General features: G+C 41.6%; 1 protein-coding gene across 1 annotated transcript in view; it reads left to right on the forward strand.

Annotated features, from left to right (window-relative positions):
• DOCK3 (dedicator of cytokinesis 3) overlaps positions 1-26,512 on the forward strand; it is a 283,802-nt gene that overhangs the window by 214,693 nt on the left and 42,597 nt on the right. The window contains exons 39-46 of the mRNA XM_044451471.1: positions 968-1,054; positions 2,140-2,244; positions 9,478-9,619; positions 15,065-15,231; positions 17,312-17,398; positions 17,785-17,964; positions 19,167-19,250; positions 26,015-26,131. Coding sequence (XP_044307406.1) covers positions 968-1,054; positions 2,140-2,244; positions 9,478-9,619; positions 15,065-15,231; positions 17,312-17,398; positions 17,785-17,964; positions 19,167-19,250; positions 26,015-26,131 — 969 coding nt within the window. The remainder of the gene's footprint in view (positions 1-967; positions 1,055-2,139; positions 2,245-9,477; positions 9,620-15,064; positions 15,232-17,311; positions 17,399-17,784; positions 17,965-19,166; positions 19,251-26,014; positions 26,132-26,512) is intronic.

The following is a 26,512-nucleotide window of genomic DNA, read 5'->3' on the forward strand; positions in this document are numbered from 1 at the left end:
TTGGTGTTCCTTTTAGTTAAGGTCAGTTTTAAAGTATGAGGTAATGTAATGTATAGATTACATATATTACATATATATATTATGTAGATGGGGACTGAAGCCAAGAAATTAAAAGAGGCTTGCTCCTGGGGAGGAAAGCTATGGCAAATCTAGACAGCATACTAAAAAGCAGAGACATCACGCTGCCGACAAAAGTGTGTATAGTCAAGGCTATGGTTTTCCCAGTTGCAATGTATGGCTGTGAACTCTGGACCATAAGGAAGGCTGAGCGCCAAAGGATTGAGGCCTTTGAATTGTGGTGCTGGAGGAGACTCCTGCAAGTCCCTTGAACCACAAGGCGATCAAACCGGTCAGTCCTAGAGGAGATCAACCCTGACTGCTCTTTAGAAGGCCAGATAGTGAAGATGAAACTCAAATACTTTGGCCACCTAATGGGAAGGAAGGACTCCCTAGAGAAGAACCTAATGCTGGGAACAATAGATGGCAAAAGAAGAAGGGGACGGCAGATGATGAGGTGGCTAGATGGAGTCACTGAAGCAGTTGGTGTGAGCTTAAGTAGACTCCGGGGGATGATGGAGGACAGAAAGGCCTGGAGGAATGTTGTCCATTGGGTTGCGATGGGTTGGACACGATTTGGCGACTTACAACAGCAAAACAATGTATAGATAGTAATATTAAGTGGCGTATTACTAAGAAAGGAATTTGTGGCTCTGGATTGCATCTCTTAGTCCAGCACAGGTAAATTTCAAAAGGTTGCTTCCTATTGGTCTAACCAGAGAGCACCCAGAGTCTGGACTACTGGACTCAAGAACAAAGAGAACACACCAGGGAGTCCTTAAATTTCCATGCATTTTCTTTTCTATTTATTCCCTGAGGACACAGAAACTATCAAACTTTGCATCTGTGCTTTAACTTTTGCATTTGTGAAATTCTCATTTTGTCTAAAGTTTTTATCTTTCTTTTTCAGAGTTGGGAATTTGGAATCCCACTGTGTAGAGAGCTGGCCATTCAATATGAAATATTATATGATTATCAAAGTCTTAGTTGGATTCGGGTAGGTGAAATAAATAATTTCAATTTTATCTTTGTTTTTCAGTAAGTAATAGAAATTTTGTCATACATTGTCTCTTGCAAATCTGAAATATACTCAGGAAGTGGGTGAACACAGCAGTTACTCAATTATTTTTGGAGATTATGATAAATCCATACTGTTGTTTTCAGAGCTAGAGATCAAAGGGTCTATGTCCAGATGTGTTATTTCTAAGGTGCTGCAAGCCACACAAATAATACTCATGCTTTCCTATCTGTCTGCTCTGATGACTGAATGGAGATCCCATTCCTACCCCCCCCCCACTCTAACCCCATATCTAAGAGCCTTTGACCTTACCAAAGAGGGATGGCAAATGTTTTTGGTTTTCAGGGTTTTATTGATCTCTAAGGAACCCTTCAGGGTATATGTGTAGCTGCAGATGGTGATGAGAGAAGCAGTGATGTACCCAGGACACACACAACATACATTCACATTCTCTCTCACGCGTGAGCGCACACACCTTCCCACTCCCTAAACAGAGCAATCAGTTGTAACCTCACCTCTTCCAGATTATCTTGTTCAAGACTGCTGCTTCTCTAAAGAAATATCTCTGTTGATCAGAATTGTGTATGTGTGTGTGTTGCAGAGGGTTGGGGTGGGGAAGTTAAAGCCCCCCCACCCCCACCCCCACCGTTTCAGTGCAAGATCACTTTTTCTTTGCTGGACTTAGCAATGAGGAAAAAGCAGTCCAGATCAGAGTTGGTGAAGCCTTTAACCTCTCCATAATGACCCTATGCATTCATGTTCTCTTACACTAATAATCGCAGGAAACAGCTGTCTGTTTCCCCCTGTCAAGATGATTGCTGATCAACTGCGTATCTGGAAAAATGTATGCGGTGCCATTAGACTAGCACACAGGGAAGAGACAGTGGTCTTTGGGTTGTTAAATCCTACCTATTAGAATTATCTTTTAGGCAATACATATGTGCTTCTCAGAATTGTGTTTTGTGAATCTTCCATGAATGTTATTTTCAGGTATAGAGTGTTCCACAAGTCTTCTTTTATAACATGATTTCAGTCTAATATAATGTTTTCTTTCCCATCCAAAGAAAATGGAGGCTACCTATTATGATAATATAATGGAACAACAACGACTGGAGCCTGAGTTTTTCAGAGTTGGTTTTTATGGAAGGAAATTCCCCTTCTTTCTTCGGGTAAGCTCATTCAACACATGCATGAATATATAAATTTCAATTGTAATTTACAATTGAAGTGTTTTGTTCATTTGTAGAGGGTTGGAAATAGGAAATTTTAGCTCAGTTTTGTATCAGAATAAAGACTTACAAAAATGATGAAAACAACTAAATGGCTGAAATTCTTTCTGCTGGAGTGTGCTCTACGTGTTTTGCTGCTAAGCAGGTATTTTGGCCCTTTCAAGTTTCATAAAGATACCTGTTGCTTTTCATGCAAATTCCTGGAAATACAGCAAAATAGCAAGCTGCAGTGATGAAGTGGCCATATTAGAGACTGCACATTTTAGGACAAAATGTTTCTATTTTAACAGCATTAACTAATCTTACTTCATTGGATCCAGCCTTGGGGTGCAACCCTATGGCCTCCTGACATAGGGGAGGCATAAAATAGGTCAGAGCACTAACTCTAATTAGCTGGCATGGTTCTTTCCTTGCTGGCTGAACTCCAAAAACAGAGGAATGTCTCTGGAGTTGGCACTGGGGAGTGGGGCATTCCAGTGGCAGATAAGCAGGGAGTGAGGTGCAGCTGTTCCCTAAGGAACCCTGTTGGTTCCTCAGCCTCTCCAGGGAGGGGAGAAACATTTAGAATGCTGAAATTGACAAACTTAATGTTTTGTAGGGCAAGAGGAATGAAGAGGTAGTTGTAGCTCCCATGCTGCTCCGACCTTCTTTGAATGCCCATAATCTTCCAAGGTCAGTCTGTTATGGGCAGCTACATAAGATAGTGCACTAAATTGACATCCCATTGATTTCAGTGGGTCTAATATTTGAATATGATTAAGTCTGGATCCTAGTGTTGTAATGCTAAGCACTAAGTCAAGTAAAATGGACGGCTCTTTTAAATTATGTCTGGGATAGCTGCAAATTTCTTATTCAGAATTCAAGTATAAAATTAAAAAGTATTTGTAACTGAATTACAAAACATAACAAAACAATTTAAAATCACAAAATCAATGTGAAAACAGCTGATAAAAGAATATTCACAAAATTATTAAACAGAAAAAAATTCTTACCCCGCAGCACATAATGCAGACACCTGCACTCTCTGCTTCTTTGGCACTAGGCTGAGCTGCTCCTGATAGCATCCAGAACAAGCATTGGCAAGGGAAGCAGGCAGAAACTACCAAAATTCCTTTTTTTGCTTGAACTAATAGTCTCCAAAGCTATAAAAACAATGAGGTTAAAGCAATCATCCATTGCCACTAGGGCAATCTGATGGATATCCCTGAAGGGGGCAACATCAAAGAAGGTAACTGCTTTGGAGAGCAGTGAGGGAGAGAGCACTACACTCTTACTCGGGATTGGTATGGATGTATTTGTGTGAGAGTAGAGGTGTGATTAGGCAGTGGGACAGCTGGTGAGACTAGGTTCTGACCAGTCCTGTTGATAAGAGCTGGGGAAGGGGTCAAGTGGTCAGGATGAGAACCTGACTGTAGAGTCTTCTGACTCTGAATAATGGCATGGAAGGTTGGTGGAGGCCTTCCTTTGTTTTGATTTGTTACTGTAAAAAATGTACACACTGTCCTTTTAATTGGGCTTTGGATTGTTGCAGTTGTGCTGTATGTGTGGGCTGATATAGCTGAGTGGAGATACAAGTAAATGAGACAAGAATGTAATTTTGAATGGGTATTGAGTGAATGTCTTATATTGAGTTAGTGGAAGGTGGATTAGGTTGTGCTGGGGTGCAAGGGAGACTGATGGGGCTCCATGATTTCTATGACCATGGGCAATAGAAATTGCAGCATGAGAGAGATACATACTTGGTGTACATACTTGCAGGCCCATCCTCTTTCTGATCCACCTCAGATAATCTAGATTGCCTTCTGGTCTAGTGGTGCTGTTGTTTAGTGCAGGTGTTCATTAAGACAGAATGCATCCAGGATTTGATCATGGATGAGAGGGCTGACCTAGTGTATATCACTGAAACCTGGGTGAGTAAGCTAGTGGGATTGATCTGATCCTACTTTGCTCACCTGTATACATGGTACAGCACCAGCCTAGACTGGGATGGGGGAGTTATTATGGTCCATAAATGTTCAATCTCAGTGTCTTGGTGTCCAGAAACCTTTTCTGCCATGGATCAGTCTTTGATGGCCTACACTTGGTGTTGGGCCAGAGAGACAGATGGAATTACCATTGGAATAGTATTCATATCACTGCCTAGCATTTTCCCTGTCCAAGCTGGGAAAGTTTGCTGGGTCACACACCCACAGCTGCCATGCAAGGTGGGCAGGTCCCAAAACACAAAGCAGGCTGCTACCACCCTCCAGTATGCCCTCAGAATGCCAGGTAGAAAGCAGACCCCCAGCCTCTGGGACAGCATGAGACTGAGATGGGGAGAAATGGGTCAGAGGAGTAAGGTACACCTAGCACCACCACCATCTCAGTCGGACTGAAATCCAGTTAAGTATGCAACCACTTGGCCTGAGCACTGGACTTAGCACAAAACCTCCCCAAAGAAAGCAACATCAGTAGTATGAAGCTACATGTATTTAAAGAGGAAAGAAAGGGACTAAAACACTAAAAGGAAAGTAAAAGGGAAAGAGATGAGGGAATGGGAACAAAAAACAAAAGAAACAAGCAAAAACCCCTTTTCCTGAGAGTACACGGATTCTTTAATATATCACCTAGAAAAGAAAATAACAAACACCAGCCCTACTCTACATTACCTAAGTATTGGGTCTCCCCAGGGCAGGACTCCAGTAAGAGTTGGCAGCAAGACCCTTCCACACAGCTGGACTGCCAGGAAGGAGACAAAAGTTCCAATCACTGATTTCTTTTTTTTTTATCCCCCTGCCCTGGCAGTAGGGCAAATCCCCAACAGCCAATCCTTGATCTGCCTGCCATTGCCAGGGTTCAGGGCGTGGGCAGCAGGAGTCAAAACAGATGCAGCAGGACCTGAGGCAAGGCAGTCTATAAATACAGTTCAGAGTACAGTAGTAGAGTCAGGAGCAGGGTCAAACTTGAGCAGTTCAAAGACAAGAATCAGGAGTGCATTGCAAGGAGAGACTAGGACATGGTCATGAATAAACCAAAGGCCAAGAACCAGTAAGATAACAGAGCAAGAAACAGGTACTGTACCTTGAACCAAGATAACTAGGAGTGATTCAGGAACAACAAAGGTGTGGCAAGCTAGATAATGTTGTTTAGATCCCCAGGACAATTATTCTGGGAGATTTCAACATCTGGACTGAGACTGCATGGAGTGGTCCAGCTCAGAGCTTCATGCTTTTCTCAAGAACCATAGGGCTAAGTCCTTGTGTCATTAACTAAATGCACAGAGCATTTAACTCGGCTTGATCTTTGCCCCTGAATGTGAAAGAAGTTGTCTAATGATAGGAAGGATTAAACATGGCAATGGCTTAGTAAAGTTTGATCTCATAACATCAGATCCTGCTTCTTGGAGGGAAGAAGGCCCTATTTAAATTGTCCTTCCCTGGAGACCAATGGACTCTGTGGGATTCCTGAATGGTCTGAAGAAGTTTCCAGTAGCCAGAACTGAGAAACCAGTTGAGGCCTTGGTCTCATTGCAGAATGGGAAAATGGAGTGGATTATTGACATCATTACTTCTAAGCACCCTCTCTAGTCTTGCAGAACTCAAGAGGCACCAGCTGAAGAGACAGGTTGAACAGAGCCTAGAATGCTTTTGGTGTAGGACTTGCAGTGACTTCTGAATATACACGAGAGCAGATAATCATGCTTACTTCATGGCAGTGAAGTGAACAAGGAAGAGTTACATTCCTACTTGTATCCTCAAGTAGCTGTCCAGCAGAGCCTCTGTATGAAATATATTGTCATATGTTCCAATAGTTTGTTGATACATGTAAAGGTTGGCTATGATGAATTTGTTAGACACTTTGAGGACAAAATGGCTCATAATTGCACCAATCTGAATGCCAGTGTTGAGGCAAGTCCTGTTTAGGAGTACAATGCACCAACTTACCTAGTTCTGTGGGATCAATTTCAGTTGATGAGGACTGATAGTGTGAACAAGATGTTTGCAGTGTCATGACCAACCATTAACTTTTCATGCTTGGAGAGAGCGTATCATCCTTAAGTTCATCTATCAAATGTAGTTGCATACTTGTACACAGTCACCTTTTGCTATCAGCAAGAGGTTCATGTTGTCATCCACTAGTGAGTGCACCATAATTTCCCCAATGAAAAGGAGGCTGTGTTGCTTGGGACATACACATTGCCCCATAGAATAAATAAATATACCTATATACACACACACACACCTTTTCTGAATTTCGGTTACTCCATTTGCATGCAGCTCACTCCTTCTATTTTTACTTTTAAAAAGGTGATTCAATGCACATAATAAACAACCTGTAACTTTCTGATGCTCTTAACTGAAAAATATAAAATAAACATTCTAAGAAACTGACAGAGTGCAAAAAGGAGACACAGTCTCCAACAATAAAAATGTATACATTTTGTGGATGGTACAATTTATGAGTTTCACGATTTCAAATCTAAATTGGAATGCAAGTACAGGAGCTTAAATCTATATTTATAGTTATATAGAAATGATTGGGATTTTTCTGCAGACATTTGTAAGGATACAGGGAGCTTATGGGTGGGTGCAAAAGAACAGGCTTACAGAGAACAACTTTGAAAATAAGTGAAAATAAAGGCTGTTTAGGCAGAGCAGTTATCTGTCATGTATATTCTCATCATACTGCTTTCTCTTTAATAATACAGTATGCACACTTTTCCAAAAATGAATCCATTAACTGAAATATTTTCACAGCCCCCAGTTTACTTTGATTGTTGGCTATTGGCAATAATAGGATCATCACTGATTTAAATTTATTCATGGTTTTAGAAATGAATTTACAAGAAATGAACATATTAACATTAATTTGTCTTTATTTGAAAAGAATCACCTTGCTCATTCCCACCTTCATTTTCTTGCAGGAAAATTTAATATAATCTGTATTTTAAAATTGCTGAATACTGTTTGCTTATAATTACCTGGATTAATTATTTTTAAAAAGTAGCTGGTATAACTGTTTACATCATGCTGTCTCATTCAGAAGCCTAAAATGATTATAAATAGCATGAAATTGTGCCTGTCCCACAAAAAAATTTCCAGAGAGCTATTCATATAATACTTTTTCCAGTTGGCACATGTGTAACTACTGATGTATGGCAGCAACACAGACACCATTGCAATATACTACCTGCGTCAGTGTTGGGATGCTTTGCTGTTGCTATTTGGCTTATTTGAAGGGTTTTGGGAGAGAGTTGTTCCTGTAAGAATTGGTAGTAACAGCAACAGAAACAGTAATAGATGGGAAGAGGTTTTAATACAGAGGTGGGGAACATTTTTTCAGTTAATTGTTGTATATCCCCGGGAGTAATATGTCTTGGCTATTATGCTAGTGCTGGTGGGATCAGAGGCAATCATGGGCAAAATAATTTCTTCTCTTTCTTCAACTCCCCCTTGCCTCTTCCCTTCCTCCATGTTCCTCATTGTCCAGAGGCTGTTGGGGAAATAACAGATTGCTTGCAGAGGGCTTTTCGAATTTGGCAATCATGGCCTCAGACTTCAGACTAAAATCCCCATGCAAACAAGGGACACAAATAATCAAAGCAAGTGTAGCTTAACATAATTCTCTAAACTCTGACAGGCTTTCTGGGTTACAGCATCATAAACAGAAGTTGACATGAAATTATTCTAAAAGATTAAAACCTTCCCTATCCAAGCCAGATGAGCTACTAAGCCCTTTCCTCAGAGCAGGTCCTTCCATGTCATGAGTCCCTTGGCTGTCAGTTGCTTAGATTGCTGCATTATGCTACATTGCTCTTCTCTCTTCCTTTGACACCTTACTTGCAGATTGATTTCCACAGCATTTCCTTCTCTTCAGTAGAAGTCTGCGTACCCATGGATTTAGAAGGGGATCCTTAGCTATCACCTCTGTTCTCACCAATCTTCCACTCCTGTGGCCTGACTCAGTGGCAGCTTCATCCCCTTTCCCCTCCATCCTGTCTGAGTCAAAATTATTTCCCAGGTCTTTTTGAAGCACTTCTACAGAAGTGTTGCGCTCAATCCTTACAGGTTTATTTTGATGTCTCCCTAGCATCTTTCCTGCCCAGCCTATCAGAAACACATGAATTAATTACATGGCATTTAATGTCTTGCAAGCTGCTTGGGGATCCTTAGATTAAATCAAACCTTTGATTTAAAAGGTGGAATATAAATATTTAAAATAAATATCTGTGTTTGCTGCAAGAACACAAATGTATGACTTTCTGTTTTGCATTCTAGTCTGCATTGAGAATTCCATAAATATTTCCGTAACACCAAAATCAAAAACAATTCATTAAATAATGAATAAAATGCTACAACTTTACTTTTTTCAAGAAGATAAATAAGTGGGGAACATAAATACTGTAGTAGATATTTTGTTCTTGTTATATTTTTCTCCTAATCAAGTTATGGATATGAGCTACAAAAACATGGGATTTATTCTGTACCAGTGGGTGAATACACAGTTATGAGAGAGCATGTGGCGATCATTGGCCTCATCTCCTGACAGGCATTTATATTATATACATGAACCTGTTTAATTCATTTACTTTGCACTGCCAAATGGAGTCCAGTTTTTCTACTGACACAAGTGCTGTTGTCAGCAGAACAAGGCAATGCCCACCTCCCTTTCTGCTGTATTCAGGGACCTTCAGAGCAGGTTTGCTGTGGGGGCAAAGAACGTCCTGTGGTACAAGTGAATTTTCAGTCACATGTTGTTGGATTTCTCACACTGCCTGGTTCTCATTGCGTATATCCATTGATGGATGTCATTTGCATCCTATGGAGTTATTGCAAGATGGTGCTTTTGTCCTGTTAAATTCCAGCAATTTAGCTGAGGCTATAATTATTTTTGTTATAATTTATAATAAGCAGTTTCATTCTGATGAGTGGAAGGGACATAACTAAAGCCTGGATTAAACTTTGTGATTGATCTTAATATACCAATTGTCTGCCTCTCTGAATCCTGATTCCCATACTCTTATAACTGATAGTAACACAACTTTTTTAACTTTAACTTTTAACTTTTTTCTGGATGTTCCGATTGAACTTACTAGTTTAAGGGAGACTTCTCACTGTTATCTACAATAGTGAGAAGGGCAAGAGAATATTGTAAGGATTTATTGGACTTCACACTTCTTTCATTTCTTTGTAGAATAAAGAATACATTTGTCGAGGTCATGACTATGAGAGACTTGAGGCCTTCCAACAAAGAATGCTCAGTGAGTTCCCACAGGCCATTGCAATGCAACATCCAAACCACCCAGATGACAGCATCTTGCAGTGTGATGCCCAGTGTATCCTTTATTAAAAATTCAGCATGAAGTCAATAAAGCTACTACAAGATAGAAAAAATAATAGGATTCATCTGTAACTGTGTTGATATTTTCAGTTGCCCCTGTCTAAAAGCAATGTTAACCACAAAAATGCCTTACCACTTATCTCGTAATAATTTCACTGAAGAAGGGCACTTTTGTGCAAAGAAAGACACCAGCAGAAATTCTGTAAATCCAGAAACAGGACTATTTGTCACTTCTCCACTAATTCAAATGGAAATACATGATTATTTTTAAAACTGTTTTCGTATACAGCCGCTCTTCTTTCATTTGCACAAATTCAACTACAGTATCTTCCTGATGAGAAATAGTTCTTCATGGTCTGTGTGCATCACACAGATGGGTGCTGTACCCAAAGGCTGTTGTCGAGAAGATTGTGCAGCTAACTGTTCAATTGGGCGGGGAGCCCCTCCTCTTCCTGGCCCAGGTTCATGTGAGAGGGACTCCACCCATTCCCCCAGTTCCTGTTTGACTGTCATTGTGCCTAGATTGGGAGATGCTTCTCTCCTCAAACCTGAGTATTTTCAGTGTTTTTGCCCCTTTATTTCCTACCACTTTGCTATTTTCTCCACATTCTTAAATTCCCTTTTACCAGTTTCCCCCTCTGGAACTGAACCTTTTTCACACTTTACCTAAAAAAAATTACAAAAATATATATATTTCTCCCCATTTTTCTCTTCACTCCTCATCATGTGCCCTGTTGAGTACTTTCTTGCTATATTCCTGCCCACCTTCCCCATCAATCACAGTGGCCTCAGTGGCAGCATTTAGAATGTGTGTCTACTGCGATAGCAGAGTCTCTCCCACAGACAGTTATTCCCTCTGCTTCATCTTCCTTCATGAAGGACATGTTGTCAAGGCCTGCCCTCACTGCCAGCCTTCAAGAAACAGATGCAAAGGAACAGGGAGGATCAGCTAAACGCTGAACTGTGGCAAAAGGCCTTGCAGGCCACTGCAGGCCATTTGCTGCAAACCGTCTCAAGACTTTTAAGTATGGGACGGTATAGAAAAGTTTTAAATAAATAAATGAGGCAAAACAGGCGAAACCAGCCATCCACCTGGGTTACAGTGACGCCAACCAGGCCTCTATTGGTTCAAGGGGAACCCCAACTGAGCCGACACCCCCTAGACCAGTGATGGCAAACCTTTTAGAGACCAAGTGCCCAAACCGCAACCCAAAAACCACTTATTGATCGCAAAGTGCCAATACTGCAATAAAACCTGGATACTGAGGTTTTAGTTTTGAAGAAAACAGCTCATCTATTAACGTCTTTTGTCTTAAAAGAAAAACACTGAGCATTCAATTATATAAACAGCTTTTTATTGAAAGGGAAAAGTTTGCATTTGGCATGCTTTTGCACAATTAATGTGATATTTGCTATTGTATGCATGCTGATACTCAAAACTCCAAGCTAAAATCTTGTGTTAATAAAAATGAATGTATTAAAACTCACAGTCAGTCCAAGCAAATATATATATATCTTTGGCAGTGTACTGACCAGCCATGCGAAAGCTCTAACGAGTCACGGTTAATGAGTCGCTGCTTGTGACATCATCACCTGGTGCAGCTGCTCCTTTCTGAGCAAGCACATGGCCCCTATGTGCACTGTTATCCAATGCTCGGCTGCTGGGGTGATACTGGGGCGACTCATTTGAGCTTTTGCATGCCATAGGTTCGCCACCACTGCTGTAGACCATGCCACTCATCCATCAACCATACAGCCAGGAAAGCAACCAAACATTCCAAAAAGATGCATTGATCCTGCCAACACCAATACAAGGCCCCACTACCAAGCTGGTTGCGATCCCTGATGCCCACAGCCTCAAGATACTTGAGACCAAGGATGCCATCCTGCTCACTCGGCCTGGAGAACTATGTTTCCATTTCAGAATCACAGTATCACTAGTCCCATCTATCTCCTCACCTCACCTGGCATTCTTATTGGATGGGAACTTCCCTCAGGCTTGAGATGGAGCAGCAGCAGGATCAACTCACAGACCCAGACTTTGATACTCTGCACTCTGATATCTCAGCCCCTGTGGCAATCTGGTTCCTGCTCACCCTGCTGCAAACCAGCAGACAGACATGGAAGGCCCCCTCCACAGCATATTCCACATCAAAGAAATTCGAGACTATGTACTGGGTGGTAGAGAAAGATGTTGTAATCCTTTTCCAGTACCCCAAGCCAAACTTGCTCATAATCGAGTCTGTGCTGGAAGGTCACTACAGGAGCACTTGGTGCTGGTAGCCTGGGAGGGCTGCTGCCTGGACAGGATGGAACAGGGGTCTATGTGGCTTCAGTGCTGGGTCTCCAGGTCTTCAATTGTGAGATCACCATGACCTGATACTGATTGTTCCTATGGGACAAGATTGGTGCCATGTGCAAACATCTGCCTGACAACCTCAGAGACTGGCCCAGTGTTCCAGACAGAGGCCTCCAAGCTTTCCTGCCAGCAGATTGTTGCAGCATAGCACCATGTTGACTGTGATGCCAAGGCCATGATAGATGCTGTCGCCATCCATAGGCATTCCTGACTGCACTCTGTGGAACTTCCACAGGAGACTGGCTCTTGCATCAAGGACCTCACCTTTGATGGGGAGGGCCTCTTCAATGTACAGATGGACAAGAGGATGAATTCCCTCCAGAAATCCAGAACAGCAGCACAGCAGATGGGTTTCTAGCCGCTAACAACTAAGCCGCATAAGTGGTTTGACTCCAGGCAATCCCCTAGCCCAGAAAGCATGATGCTACTGTCCCTTTTAGATAGGCATGCAAATACCCAGAGGAGGACAAGCACCACCACTGACTGCTCTTGCCAGGGAAGCACTCAGCCCCCACCCCTTTAGTGGATGTCTCTCCTAATTCCTCCCCGAACAGGAAGTAATATCCAATTCATGGATCCTATCCATCATGGAGATCAACACCCTCCCACCACTTGGTACCATAAGAAGCATGTCCCCATCCTTGATGTTGATGTTGAAGTTCAGTGCACTACTCCTCAAAGGGACCATAGACAGTCCAGCATTTCTCCCACATTCAATACCTCCCTCATGAATCTGGAACAGGAAGCACAGGAACTCCCATCCAGTTGAATGCTTAGCTATGTAATCTTCCTGAAAGCAAGCTCCACACATGCACAGAACCCAATCGTTACAGGTAAGCAATCTGACTTTGCTGAAAACTGGAAGCATGAATTCTCAATCAATTAATGCCAGATTAAAAACAACTGAAAGATGGATTGGGGGCAAAAAAAAGCATAACAGAATAGGAATTCACAATTGAGAAACTGGCTTGCAGATTTGTGTCATATCACTATCAACCAAATTGTGAGGAAACAAATGCTATCAAACTGAAGTTCATTTCCAAATTAATGCATGACATTTTATTTCTTGAAAACAGTATGTCATCTTAATTTTCTAAGTTTCTGCAGCTCCATCATCCTTAATGGAGATCCTAATGCCTCTAGTTTGGAACACCAAATCTGAAGAGTGGGCATGGAAAAGAAAGGAAACTTGATTTTCATACAATCTCTGCCTCAGAGAAGTTTTGTTTTAACTGGTAAAGCAACTCAAGGCTACTTCACACATGGTATTATTGAGAAGTACATGTTTCAGATTTATATCTAGTAAAATTGTATAGTTTGAAGATCTATATCAATTCATATAACAGGAAGTAAATACAGTGGTACCTTGGCTCATGAACTTAATCCGTTCCACGACTCTGGTTGTGACCCAAATTGGTTGTGACCCAAGTCAAATTTCCCCATAAGATTCAATGTAAATAAGGTTAATCCATTCTGTAACTGTTTTTTTTTAATCAGAAATTTTGAAACAAAGTGACAAAGAACAACAAAGTAACAAAGTACTATACAGTGGAGAACAGTAACCTAGGTGGGGGGGATTATTATTTTGAGGGAGAGTCCCCCTCCATAAAGACATTGGGGAGATCTCTGCGGTTGCACCCCACTTATGGAATGCGCTCCCCAGAGAGGTCCACCTGGTGCTGTCATTTGTTTTTCAGCGCCAGGTCAAGACCTTTTTATTTAAAAGTTATTTTAATTGTTAATGTATTATTATTATTATTATTATTAAAACATTTCTAAGCCGCCCCGAGGCCTCGGCAAGGGGCGGCATAGAAATGTTTTAATAATAATAATAATAATAATACATTAACAATTAAAATATATACAGTAAAATAAAATAAGCCGCCCTGGCCGAATAAAATTCAATAATATTAACATTTAAAATGCTGCTTAAATAAAAAGGTCTTCGCCTGGCGCCGAAAAACAAATAACGACGGTGCCAGGCGGACCTCTCTGGGGAGCGCATTCCATAACTTAGGCGCCACTGCTGAGAAAGCCCTCCTCCGAGTAGCCACCCTCCTAATTTCCTTCACTGAGGGCTCCCGGAGGAGGGCCTCTCCCGCTGATCTCAGGGGGCGGCTGGGCATATATGGACGTAAGCGCTCCTTCAGGTAACCAGGACCCAAGCCGTTTAGGGCTTTATAGGTCATCACCAACCTATATGAATTGTATTTATTGGGTTTTTATGTACATGCCGAGATGTTTCCGGTTTTTTAACTCTGTTTATTTATGTTTATTTATTAACATTGTAAGCCACCCCGAGGCTTTTTGCAAATGGGGTGGCATAAAAATGGTTTAAATAAATAAATAAATAAGGGGTTTCCCCTCTTTGTCTCCTAGCTGCAGGGTCAATTTTGGTGAAAAATCTGTCTATAGTCACTTGTTTTTTCCTGCACTGCATAACCCTCTGGAAATGAGAGACCACGTTATTGTTCATCAGATTCAACACTCTGTTCGTTACATTTATGTTGGGGTGGTGCTTCTCAAAGAAACCCTGGCATGGACGTGCTCCTGCAGGAAAGATGGGTGCAATCTTGGCCATCTCCCCCCCCCCCCTGCCAACCAGCACGATCGCTGCCATCTCCTCACCACTACCTCCGAGTGGGGAGATGGCCAGGATCGCAGTTGCGTTCGTGCAGGGAAGACATGCGTGATCACGGGTGCGCTCCTGCACAAAAGACGGGCGCAGCACAGCATGTGTTCCCTGCCTGAACGCAACTGCGATCATGGCCATCTCCCCACTTGGCGGGGGTGGGGAGATGGCTGCAATCTTGGCCGCCACCCAAAGTGGAGTTCGTGACCCAAGTCAAAATTTTCATGAAATTTTTGTTCATGACCCAAGGTGTTCGTGAGCCAAGGCATTCATGAGCCAAGATACCACTGTAGTATAAGAATGTTTTTACTAGGCATTTTAAAGAATACACAGTGAAAGACTTTAATATATACCTATTCCTACTGTAACATGTGAGGCTGACTTGAATTCTTTCCTGTGTGCTTGTGCTTGTATGCATTTTATTTTCTTTGACTTGAACTATGATGCAGATTTGCAGATCTATGCAGTGACTCCCATTCCAGATAATATTGATGTGCTGCAAATGGACCGTGTCCCTGATCGGATAAAGAGTTTTTATCGAGTTAACAACATCAGAAAATTCCGCTATGACAGGCCTTTCCATAAGGGTCCAAAAGACAAAGAAAATGAATTTAAGGTTGGAATGCTTTCATGATACAGTAATGTTATATTTTACATTGATGACCTCTGTTTTGGGTCACATGTGAAAGCCCCTTAAATTATTGCTATCCTTAAAAGAGCATTAAGAAATGGCTTTGGAATAGGTGAAATCCTAAAAATGTCTGCTTAGAAGTAAACCTTACTAAGCTCAGTTAAACTTAGTACAAGACAAATGTGCCTAGAATTGCAAACTTACTAGTTTTCTACAACCTAGCACTCTCCAAATGTGTTGGACTTCAGCTCCTATAATTTCCAAATGGTATGGCTGATGTTTGGCATTTATGGGAGCTGCAGTCCAACATATTTAGAGGGTGCCAGGTTAGGCAAAACTGCCTTAGGCAATTATAATTTATGTACTCTTGGCCAGTTTTTTGGTGATTTCACTGTCATTTGTTGGGTTGGGTTGGGTTGGCCCAGGTAGCTGCAGTTGAGAGGACTCTGAGCAATCTCTGCTGCCACTGAACTGAGCAACAGTGAGACAGGAGGTAATAACAGCAGTTGCCTTTTGTACTACTGTTTGATCCTGTCCCTGTCTCCCTGCCACCACCGAGGAGAACAGCCTGCCGCAACAGCATTAGAAGAGAAGCTGGGCCCCAGAAGCCTTTGTCATATCAGATGTAAACAGTGTATATTTGCAAAGAGCCAGTGTGGTATAGTGGATAGAGTGTTGGGCTGGGATTTGGGAGACCTTCATTCTAGTCCCTGTTTGATCATAAGACTCACAGGGTGACTCTGGGGCAGTTGCTGATTCTTAACTAACCTATTTCACAGCATTATTTTGAGGATAAAATAGGGAGGAATACAAGCTGCATTGGGTTCCTTGCAAATAGAAAAATGGTGGGATATAAATGTGATAATAGTGATAATGCAGACAGGCCACTGTAGTGTATGGGTCAGAATGGGATGCAGCAACTGGTTGTGTCCCCCAGCTACCATTTTGTGACTAGCCAAAAGCAGGTATATAAAAGCTTTAAATAAATAAATAAGCAAGTAAGGTTTGTTGTTATTACTATTATTTAATTTCTATATTACCTGTAGTCAAAGATTAGTACTGCTAATACTAATAGTGTTAGTGGTAATGGTGATAATATAAAAAATGTAAAAGCAGTAATCATTGCAATCGAATTTAAGTATTTTAATTTAAAATGTTTAAAAGCCTAGAAAAGAAAACATGTCTTTAGCTGGTGCTGGAAAAATAGTAAGGTACACACCTGGCATAAAACTCCACAGACAGGATGCTACTGCCAAAAAGACTCTCTCTTTCCAGTGATCACCTGCAGTAGAACTCAGGAGAGTATCAGCAGATGAGCACAATTTATGGTCAGGCTGGTGTGGGACCAGACATTTCTTTAGGTGCATGAGGTAGAAGTAGACAAGAAACCAGTGGAGCTTTTCAATACCACTTTTTCCCAAAAAATTTTCCCCAGTGAAAGTGAACATTCTAGCAGCTGTTTTCTCCACTAAATGAAGTGATGCTTATGAATTGTCTTCAAGGGTAGCGCACACTCAATATTTTACAGTAATCTAAATGGGAAGTTATCAGATCATAAATAACTGGTTAGAATGTTCCACTGTCATAACATTAGAATTTTGCATCACCTAATGAAATCGATTGGATATACAGAACAGACAAAATAAAGGCTCCTTTTTACATTGAATAATGTATATACTTACTGCCAACAGATGTGTTGATGGTCACTAGTATAGATGACTTAGAGATTTATGGAGTGTAAGTCTATTTTTGCAACTAAACTGAGTGTGTTCAGAAACAGTCTACCTCTGAATATTAATTACTAAGAGGTAAACAATGGGAGACAGCTATCATTTTCACCCCTTGTTTGAGGAAACTTGTGATTGACAACCATAATGTGCTGCATGACATGAATCCTTGAGAGGGTTCTACCTTTAAGCATAGCCTAAAAATAATTTGAAATAAAATAAATTATGCAATACAGCATTTCTTGTGTCCCTGTTCTCTTCATCTCCTCAGAAGTGTGTGGCTTATCAGAGGTTGAAAGACCGGCATTTTCTATATCATTCTGTATCTTCCTTTGCAGAGTTTATGGATTGAACGGACCACTCTAACTTTGACGCACAGTTTACCTGGGATCTCTCGTTGGTTTGAAGTGGAAAGAAGAGAACTGGTAATGTGTGTTATACTTATTAAAGAATGAAAGACTGGCTAAACTTTAGGAAAAGGAAAATAATGGACAGCTTTTTTCCCATTGAGATCGCACAGTGTAAAACAGCATCAACAGCAGTGTCCATATTATCATATAATCACATTATCATATAATTTAATACTGGTTTAGAATGCAAGTGTAATAAGAAGAAGAATACTGAGTGGTTAAAAGGAGGCTTTCAGCTATTCACAGTCATTTTGATAGCTGTTGTAACTAGTGAACTAAACTTAATTGTTGGTAACAATTGTTAGATGAATACTTCTCTGGGATCAATTACAATTAATTTTAATAGAAAATGATAGCAGAGAAATATGGATGATATTGAAGTGCACTTTGCTATCTTTTAGGTTGAAGTAAGCCCTTTGGAAAATGCCATTCAAGTAGTAGAGAACAAAAATCAGGAGTTAAGAACACTGATAAGCCAGTACCAACACAAACAAATGCACGGGAACATCAATCTACTCAGTATGTGCCTGAATGGAGTTATTGATGCTGCTGTCAATGGTGGCATAGCAAGATATCAGGAGGTAAATGGGGTTCAATGATGATAATGATAATGGTGGTGGTGATGGTGGTGATTTGCAACTCTTTGCGGTACCATTTTTCCCTGCTGTTTTGAATGTTTAGATTTAGCACATGTTTAATTAATGTAAGAAATTAATTCAAGTTTTCACAATGAGTTTTAACTATATTACAGTTGTACTTAATTGTATGTCCATATTCTGATCTAAACAGCAATGAGCATTTACTATGAGAGGTTTCCACATTTTGTATAGTTAAGCAAGTGAGCACAATTTTAAATTTGTTGTCTGTATAAACAATATTGCATTTCATGGAAAACGTATTTGCAGTTATGTGGCTGTAAGCAGAATGCAATGCTATCTTAGAAATTCCATTTGTGAATCACGTAATGAAACTCAGTCCTTTATTAACGATGAATGTATCTTCTAAAATGTCTGCCAAGGAGAGGATGGTGACAATTGCTTAAGAACTGACTTTGGCTTCATTCATTTCCAGTGTAGCCATAGCCTTAAAGGGACATACATTCTACAGTTCTGTTGACCAGTTCCTAGGTAAAGATACATGTTGGTACATCTATACAATTACTGTGTTGGACTACATATCTGTGTAAATTGTCCCCTGCAGAGAATCCAAAGGAACATTGTTCATCTTTTTTTAATATCTAAAGTTGTTCATTTCCCATAGATGCTCAAAGTACTCAAACAGCAAAACTTAGCCAAACAAACAAAAGAGTGGGGACATGTTCCAAAAGAGAGGTGCTGTGGTCCAACACCATAATGGGAATTTAGATAAAATTTATTATTTCTTTGATCTTGAAAAGGAGTCCTCAGAAATATTCAACAGCTCTGTCTGAGAAGGAATTGTGTCTGTTCTTTAACTGTTGGGGTTTGCACCCACAACTGAATCATGCCTCAAGGAAAATAGCAGCATCACCAGTTTTTTGTTTTCTGTTTAGAGATATTTTTAATAGTAAAAGAAATGGGAATGATAAAATGGGGGAAGATGAGCATATATGGCAAAATATTTTTCAGAAGTAGTTCCTAGGTCTGCATATTAATCATCTAGGCAATTAAAACTTTGGTGCTATCACTGGATTCCAGAATGCTAGAAAAGAGTAAATAAATGTTTCTTTCTGCAGGAACAAAACTATTAGGGGTTTTTGTCTTGTTTCTCATGGTCAGTAAGAAACATTTCTTTGCTTCTCCAGGCCTTTTTTGATAGAGAGTATATCACCACTCATCCTGGAGATGGAGAAAAAATCACACAGCTGAAAGAACTGATGCATGAGCAGGTATCTGTTGGCAGATTCTCAATAAATTGGTTTTCTTATAAAATATCAAAATACCATATATTTAATTTCATATATTTTTTACCTCTGTGTCAGCAGAGTTCCAAAAATGGAATAATCAATTTGCTGCTGGTTTGTATAGAAAGACTATAAAATCTAACTGTATTAATCATACTCATATTTCTGCAGCTATCTTCTTTTGCATTTTAGGCTGCGGTGATCTTTTGTAATTCTTTTCAGTTGTAGAAACAATTGTGCAAAAACATGATCAATGGGCAGAGCAATCCTACCATGGAGCAGACGGGGATCTGCTGCAGAGCCACCATGGCATGTAGAGAACTGCCAGCACTCAAGTAGCCAGGACAGGAGGTGGCAGTTTCCTGAGACTTTTCTGCCTCTTCCCACCTCAACGCCTTTTTAAATCAATGGGTTAGAAAGTTCATTTACCAGTGGATCCAAAGCCACCACCCAACTTGGCCCTGAAATAGGCCATTTGTCTTACTTGCCCTACCCTGACCAGCAGAGTCTCTTTCTATTGGCAGAAGATGAGGCTGTACCCTCTTTCCATGTGTATGGCATCATCCTTTGCAGTGACTGTGACAGTACCAGCAATCAGACCTGACTTATATGCATTAGTGGCCTTGGTTCTAATATCATCTGAGCACCACTTATTCCCACTGGTGGTACTCCACAGAATGGACTGATGTTACCATTTCCTTCATCACTGGGCAGCAGAAACATTTTGCCTCTCCCCTACAAGGAAGAAGAAAAGCTTTTTAAAAATTGAATTACCATAAGAAGGCTTCCTCTGTTCCCATTTAACTCCCCTCAGGGCCTACATCACAGCATCTGAGCTCTTCTTTTTTTACTTTTTCTATACTTCTGACTCTTACCTAACCCATATATATATATCGAGAGAGAGAGAGAGAAAAACCCTTCTTTATTCTCTTCATAGATCCCTGTCTTGTTACTCTTAAAATTTCTCCCCCCTCCTTCCCCTTTACTTATTTTCTTCCTGATGGCACTCATGGCAGCATTTCAAAGATGCACAAAAATGCCCTCCTCAGACGGGCACTTGTTCTGCCTGTTCTGTTTAGGTGAGGATCACAGAGTTGATTCTTGCCCACACTGCCAAGCCTTTACCAGGCAAGTCAAGAAAAACAGAGCAGGCCATCTCAAGCATGAGATGTGGATGCAAATTCTTAAGGGAGCTGATGCTGTAACCTTGGCTTTACCAGATTGCCCATCTACACTGCAAGCAATTCTCTCCCACCATCAGCAGCTACTAGGGCTCCGCCAGCTGTGAAAACCAGGGCCAGGCTTTCAGCAGTTGAAGAATGGCCTAAAAAGAGGTCCAAGCATAGCCTCAAAATGGTGGCTGAAAGTGTCACTAAAATAGCAGTTCAGACTGGAAAGGAAAGCCAAAGAACAGGTACAACACTATTCCTTATCCATGCCTTCTGAACGGAACCATTCACCCATTCTGCCATCAGAACTACCAATCATCCTCAACTCCTAGGCTGCCTCCACCATCAGGCCTTATGGTGCAAGTGGAACAGACAACCTCTTTGTCCATTTCCGAAGGCAAAATAAGGAAATGCACCACACCCACTCATCAGACCATCACCACTCTTGCCTCCAAGACCAGTCAGAGATTGGTTCATATGAGGAGCCAGGAACCACGTCTCCCCGACTCTATCCCACAACTCCAGCTGATGCCCTGGGGGACCATCTCAATCCCCTGTGCCTGTCTGGGGAAGGGAACCCCAGTGGATGCCTCAACCACTAACCATTTCTTATGGACATTATGCATGGGAACTGAGACCAAGGGATCCAGGACACTTTTACTGGAGTACCTCCACCTATCTTCTGTGGGTACTGCTCCATCAGTTCCTGTACCCCCACTGCCCCCAAGGACACTGATTCCTACCAGCCAGCCATCTGGCCGAACCTTCCAACTACTGCCTTCTCACTAGACAGCATCAGCTCACCCTCCATCCTTGCCATTGAGTCACTCCTCCTCGTCTGCTGCCAACAATTACAGCTTGGACTCTGGCTAGCTGTTCTACATCTCTGGAGGGTGTCATCACAACACAAGGTCCAGGATCCCCCTCCAAGGACCTGGGAAGATTCTCTGAGCAGGTCCTCCAGATGTTACTCAGCTTGGAAACCCAGTAGTTCACTGAACAGCCAAGTGAGCCTATACACGACATTCAGGCAGGATACATTGTGCCATCAATGATTCCATTTGTTCCAGCCCTCCTAAACACCATGAAGGAATCGTGGAAGGCCCCAGCACAACAATGGTAAACAATTGTGCTACTTAGAGTCTCCACCATGTCATGGAGCAGGATATCCCATTCCTGCTGCACCACTTGTGTCCAAACACAGTGCTTGGTGCTCTCTTGCTCTGTATGGGCAAGCCTCACCTGGTGGACTATAGACCACAGCCTCTCCAAAGAAATCACATTTACACCCAAGGAATCATACCTAACCATAACTACAGACACATCCCCATGGGATTCCCACTGTGCTAACAATAACAAAGAAATGCATAGTTTATGGAGTGAACAGGAGCACACCGATTATATCAACTTCCTAGAGTTCCTTGCAGTGCAAAAAGCATTGCTGTCCTTCCAACACCTTATCATGAACAAGCATATTCAGATAGAATACCACAGTAGTGTTCTCCAAAGCTATCTAAACAAGCAGGGCAGAAAGTGCTCCATCTCCCTAACTTGATTTGGAAGTAGTTCTTGGAAAGGAACACCACCATCATAGCAGTCCACATAGCAGAAATTTACAAGATGCCCAACAGCCTGAGCAGAAGGCAGGGCATGAACCATGAACGGGAGCTACATCTGGATGTTGTGAAACACCTCTTCAACATTTGGGTACACTGTCTGTAGACCTGTTCATCACACTGAGCAATACCATGTGCAGATATTTTTGCTCTTGAGCTAGAACACGTAACGGTTCCTTTGGGGACATGTTCCTTGCACATTGAAACAAGATTCTCTTTTATCTGTTCCCTCCATTTCCTCTCATTATGAGACCAGCTGCATTCTAATGATTCCATGGTGGCTTCAACAGGCTTGGTCTGTGTAGCTTCTCATCTCTTGAATCGGGCTTTTACCAGACTCCCAGTGAGGCTGGACAACATCTTTCAGGACCAAGGAATAATCCTGCACCCAGATACCCAGATCCTCCAACTAACAGCATGGAAAATCAGGTAGAAAGGGAAGCTTCCCTACAACCTGAGATACAGTCCATCCTTGATGCTGCTGTAAAGCCAAGCACCAGACAATCATACAAAACTAAATGGGAGAAATTCAAGCACTTCTCTGAAGACCAAAGATTTGAACCAACTGCAGCCACCAAAGGTCTGTAATCAGCTTCAGTTAGAACGTATTTAGCTGCCATGTCAGCAACCACAGGACAATGGAAGGCTGCTCCATCTTTATAAACCCTTTTTCCTAATCTCACCAACTCTCTTGCTTGTATTGGGATGAAGCCTCTTGGTTGTCTTGCAAGCTCTAACAAGACCCCTTTTCGAACCCTTAGCCACTGTCAACCTCTGCCTTCTTTCCTGGAAGGTAGCAATCACTTCAGCTAGATGGGCCAGTGAACTATGCACTCTCATGGTTCCTCATCTTGCATAAGGACAAAGCAGTCTTCCGACCCAGCCAAAGCTTCCTACCTAAGTTCATCTCAAGTTTCCACCTAAACCAAGAGATAATTCCACCAGCATTCTTTTCAACACCATCCAGCCCTGCAGAAATAGCTCTCTACACACTTGATGCCTAAAGGGCTCTAACCTTCTGTCACTCCCATACTGAACCGTTCTGCAAATCTTGATGATTTGTCTCATAGAGAGAATGGTCAAAAGGTGAACCCATAACACCACAAAGGTTAGCTCACTAGAATGTAGAAACCATCAAGCTGACTTACCAGCTGGCTGGCCTAGACCTCCCATAAAAACCCAAAGCACACTCTACTAGAGCAATGGCTGCATCCATAGTGCTACATGCCAGTATACCACTAGAGGACCTATGCAGAGCAGCAACATGGGCCACTCCATCATTCTTTGTTCAACACTACTGGCTTGATGTCTGCACCAGACAAGACTGCTCTTTTGGCTAAGCATCCTCTCAGCAATCCTTTGATGATGACGCCAGCCCTCCTCCATTCAGAGGTAAGCTTACTAATTATCCCTATGCCTGATGCACAGAGACTATGAAGAAGAAAGTGAAGTTGCTTACTTGTAACTGACGTTCTTTGAGTGGTCGTCTGTGCATTCAGACAACCCACCCACTGGCCCCACATCAGTGTTGCCAGCCATAATGTTCTTCCTACCTTGTGCCAGCTGTAACATATTGATATGGGTTGGGGCAGAAACAGCGTCTTCTCTCGTTTTGAGGCCAAAACATCAGTCACACGAGAACTGGGGGAAATGGCAGGAGCCCCATCTTTATAAATTACAGAGGGAAAGGGGGCAGGGCTCCTGCCAAAACACTTAGCTAGGAAATCTCAGACTCTGCACAGGCACAGAACCCATTGTGTGTGAATGCACAGATGACCACTTGAATAAGTTACAGATAAGCAACTTCACCTTCTTGGTGCCCTAATTTGCCTGTCATCAGCAGATACATTGAACCAGGCAATTGTCTTCTTTTATTTCTGCCCACTCCAGTATTGATGAAGAGGTTTTAAAAATTATCCTTTCTCCTGTCTAATTCATCAACTTAACCTCTCCTTAGAAGGAGAAATCAACAAGCTCTCCCCATTGGTACAACTACCACATCAAAGTCCTGTATCTCACTATCACTATCAGTCTCCCCAAGCTAGGACTCGCTACATTTTCAGAGACACATCCCATCCCAATGTTCCTTCCAATCTTGTATGGGCTGTCATGCTCACCCTGGATATCCAAGGCTACCTGGACATACACCATTTTTTTCTGATCTCCATCCTCTGCATGGGGTGGGATTGCATGTCTGCACAACATCCAACATCAGCATGTTAGGGATTATGGAGACTACTATACTCACTTGGATTGTGACTGTAGCAATCCATGGCATCACCTCTACTGTTCCCAGTATGATCATCATCACAAGAGTAGTTCTTTTCCATCCAACCCCCATAGGCACAACAACAATTACCAATCCTCATGAGTCTCCCAGCAACACAATTTAGCCTGTACCAGTACCCTACAAGGTACCTTCCCTGTCATCCATCCTGTCCATGTCTACTCTTCTAATCATTTTTCTGTTGACTTAGGCAACAAAACATGGACCCATGTCATTGTCACTGAATAATACACCCTACAACTGTGTATCACAGTTGTTCCCAATCTCTTGCTCTTTTTCCAGGCAGATTGAAACTACTATACTCTTCTGGCTTCTTCATGTTGCAGTGGGAAACAATCTGCCACCTGGACTTCCAAACTCCCAGCCTCATAGCATGGAAAATTGAACTGGTTTGACATTGTCAGATGAAGTTGCTTGTATCCTAAAGCCCATTTGGAAGTCTTCATGTGGTGCTCCTGTGTGATTAAGTGGGCCACATTTTCAGCCTCTAACATTGTTCACCTCCTGCCTCTTATAGCACATTTAATTTTCCCCTCACTTTATACACAGATGGGTTGATGATTTCTTCCATGATCCTGTGGGGGACCTTTAAGTTTTCTTACACCCCACCATTGTAAACTTTAAAGGGTTCTTCAGTTTATATCTCCCATGAAAACAACCTGTTGATATGTTGGTGGTTCTTGCAAGATTCTTGACAACCTCTGATATGCATCTCATTATGCTTAAAACAGTGTTATTATGCTTAACACAGTGTTCCTGCTGGTCGTTACCTTAGTGTGGCAGGCAGCTGGTCTATATGTCCTTTGCATTAAATTCCTTCCACCCCTAATTTTAGTATTTCACAAAGAAAAAGTGGCCCTTTGTCAGTACATTGTGTTCTGGATGAAAGTACACTTTTCATGAATTATTCAAACAGTAGAAATCAGATAGCTAGGAAGTCTGTGTCTTTCATTTGGCTTAATATAGCACAGAACTTACTTTTTCCCTTCACCTTCCTTTTCATTGGAAGTATCTCATCATGTTCTTGATATTAGTACCCAAGAATGCTTTTCCCAGCTTCACCAGGTCTATCAGGTGCTGTCTTGTCTGGAGAAAGCACACCTTTCTATGGCAATACATGCTTTAGTTACATCCAAGGTGGAAAACTGTAATGGTTTTATTTTTAACAAGAATGAGACTGCATGCCTCCTTGTCTTTTATTACTTTGGGGAAATGATCTTATTTAATGTAAAGTATTGTCTGAATTGTTTTGAGCTATGTCATCTCAAACGTGCTTGTCATTCTCCTATTGTGTCGTTTTCCACTTAACTGTAAGTTGCATTAATTGGAAAAGAACTAAATAGACAACTTACCAAATACTGTTAACTCAGGTCTGCAAATTCACACTCTATCCAGCTACAGGTGCCACCACTTCACTGCCACTTCCTTGCTACCAGAAAGCCTATTTACAGGAAGAGGTAGTGAGAAAGCATATAGATGGTTGCTAGACTTTTAACCACATGTCCTCTAATCCTTCCTGATACAATCTGGAAATCACATTTAGTACTCATGAATGATTTAGCAAATTAAATTACAAGTATTTAGTGACTATTAGCCTTCAGTGAATGAGTGATACAGAGAACATTATTTTGTGCCCTTTAAAGCCAACAGTATAAGCTTTGATTTTATTTGTACTAGGTTCATATCCTGGGAGTGGGTCTGGCAGTGCATGAAAAGTTTGTACATCCAGAGATGCGTCCCCTACATAAGAAACTAATTGACCAATTCCAGATGATGCGATCCAGTTTGTACCATGTAAGTTGACAGCCCTTCTTTTAAACAGTTCATAGCAGTATTTTGAATGTGTAATTTTGCATGACACAAGAACCTAACCTATAAATAAACTACACAGTGTGGGTTGTACATAAAACAACAGTGCACCTATCAGACCACTGGGCTCACTGTGGGTTTTCACCCTTGATCCTCCAACCCACCCGTATCCCTGGAGATTGAGCAGCTGAATTCATTCTGTCTCTTCTCCCCATTTCCCCATTCTGATCAAGAGCTCTTTTCAGCCACAGTGCCACTTTTTCCTTCTTTCTCTCCCGCCGCCCCCCCCCCCATTTTAGAGCATTTTCATGGTGTGTCCCAGTGAAAGCTTTTCCAGAGTTATCACTGTTTGCCATTCTTTTAGAC

The sequence above is a fragment of the Varanus komodoensis genome, unplaced genomic scaffold, assembly GCF_004798865.1.
Source record: "Varanus komodoensis strain SLA01 unplaced genomic scaffold, ASM479886v1 scaffold6_2, whole genome shotgun sequence".
NCBI classification, from domain to species: domain Eukaryota; kingdom Metazoa; phylum Chordata; class Lepidosauria; order Squamata; family Varanidae; genus Varanus; species Varanus komodoensis.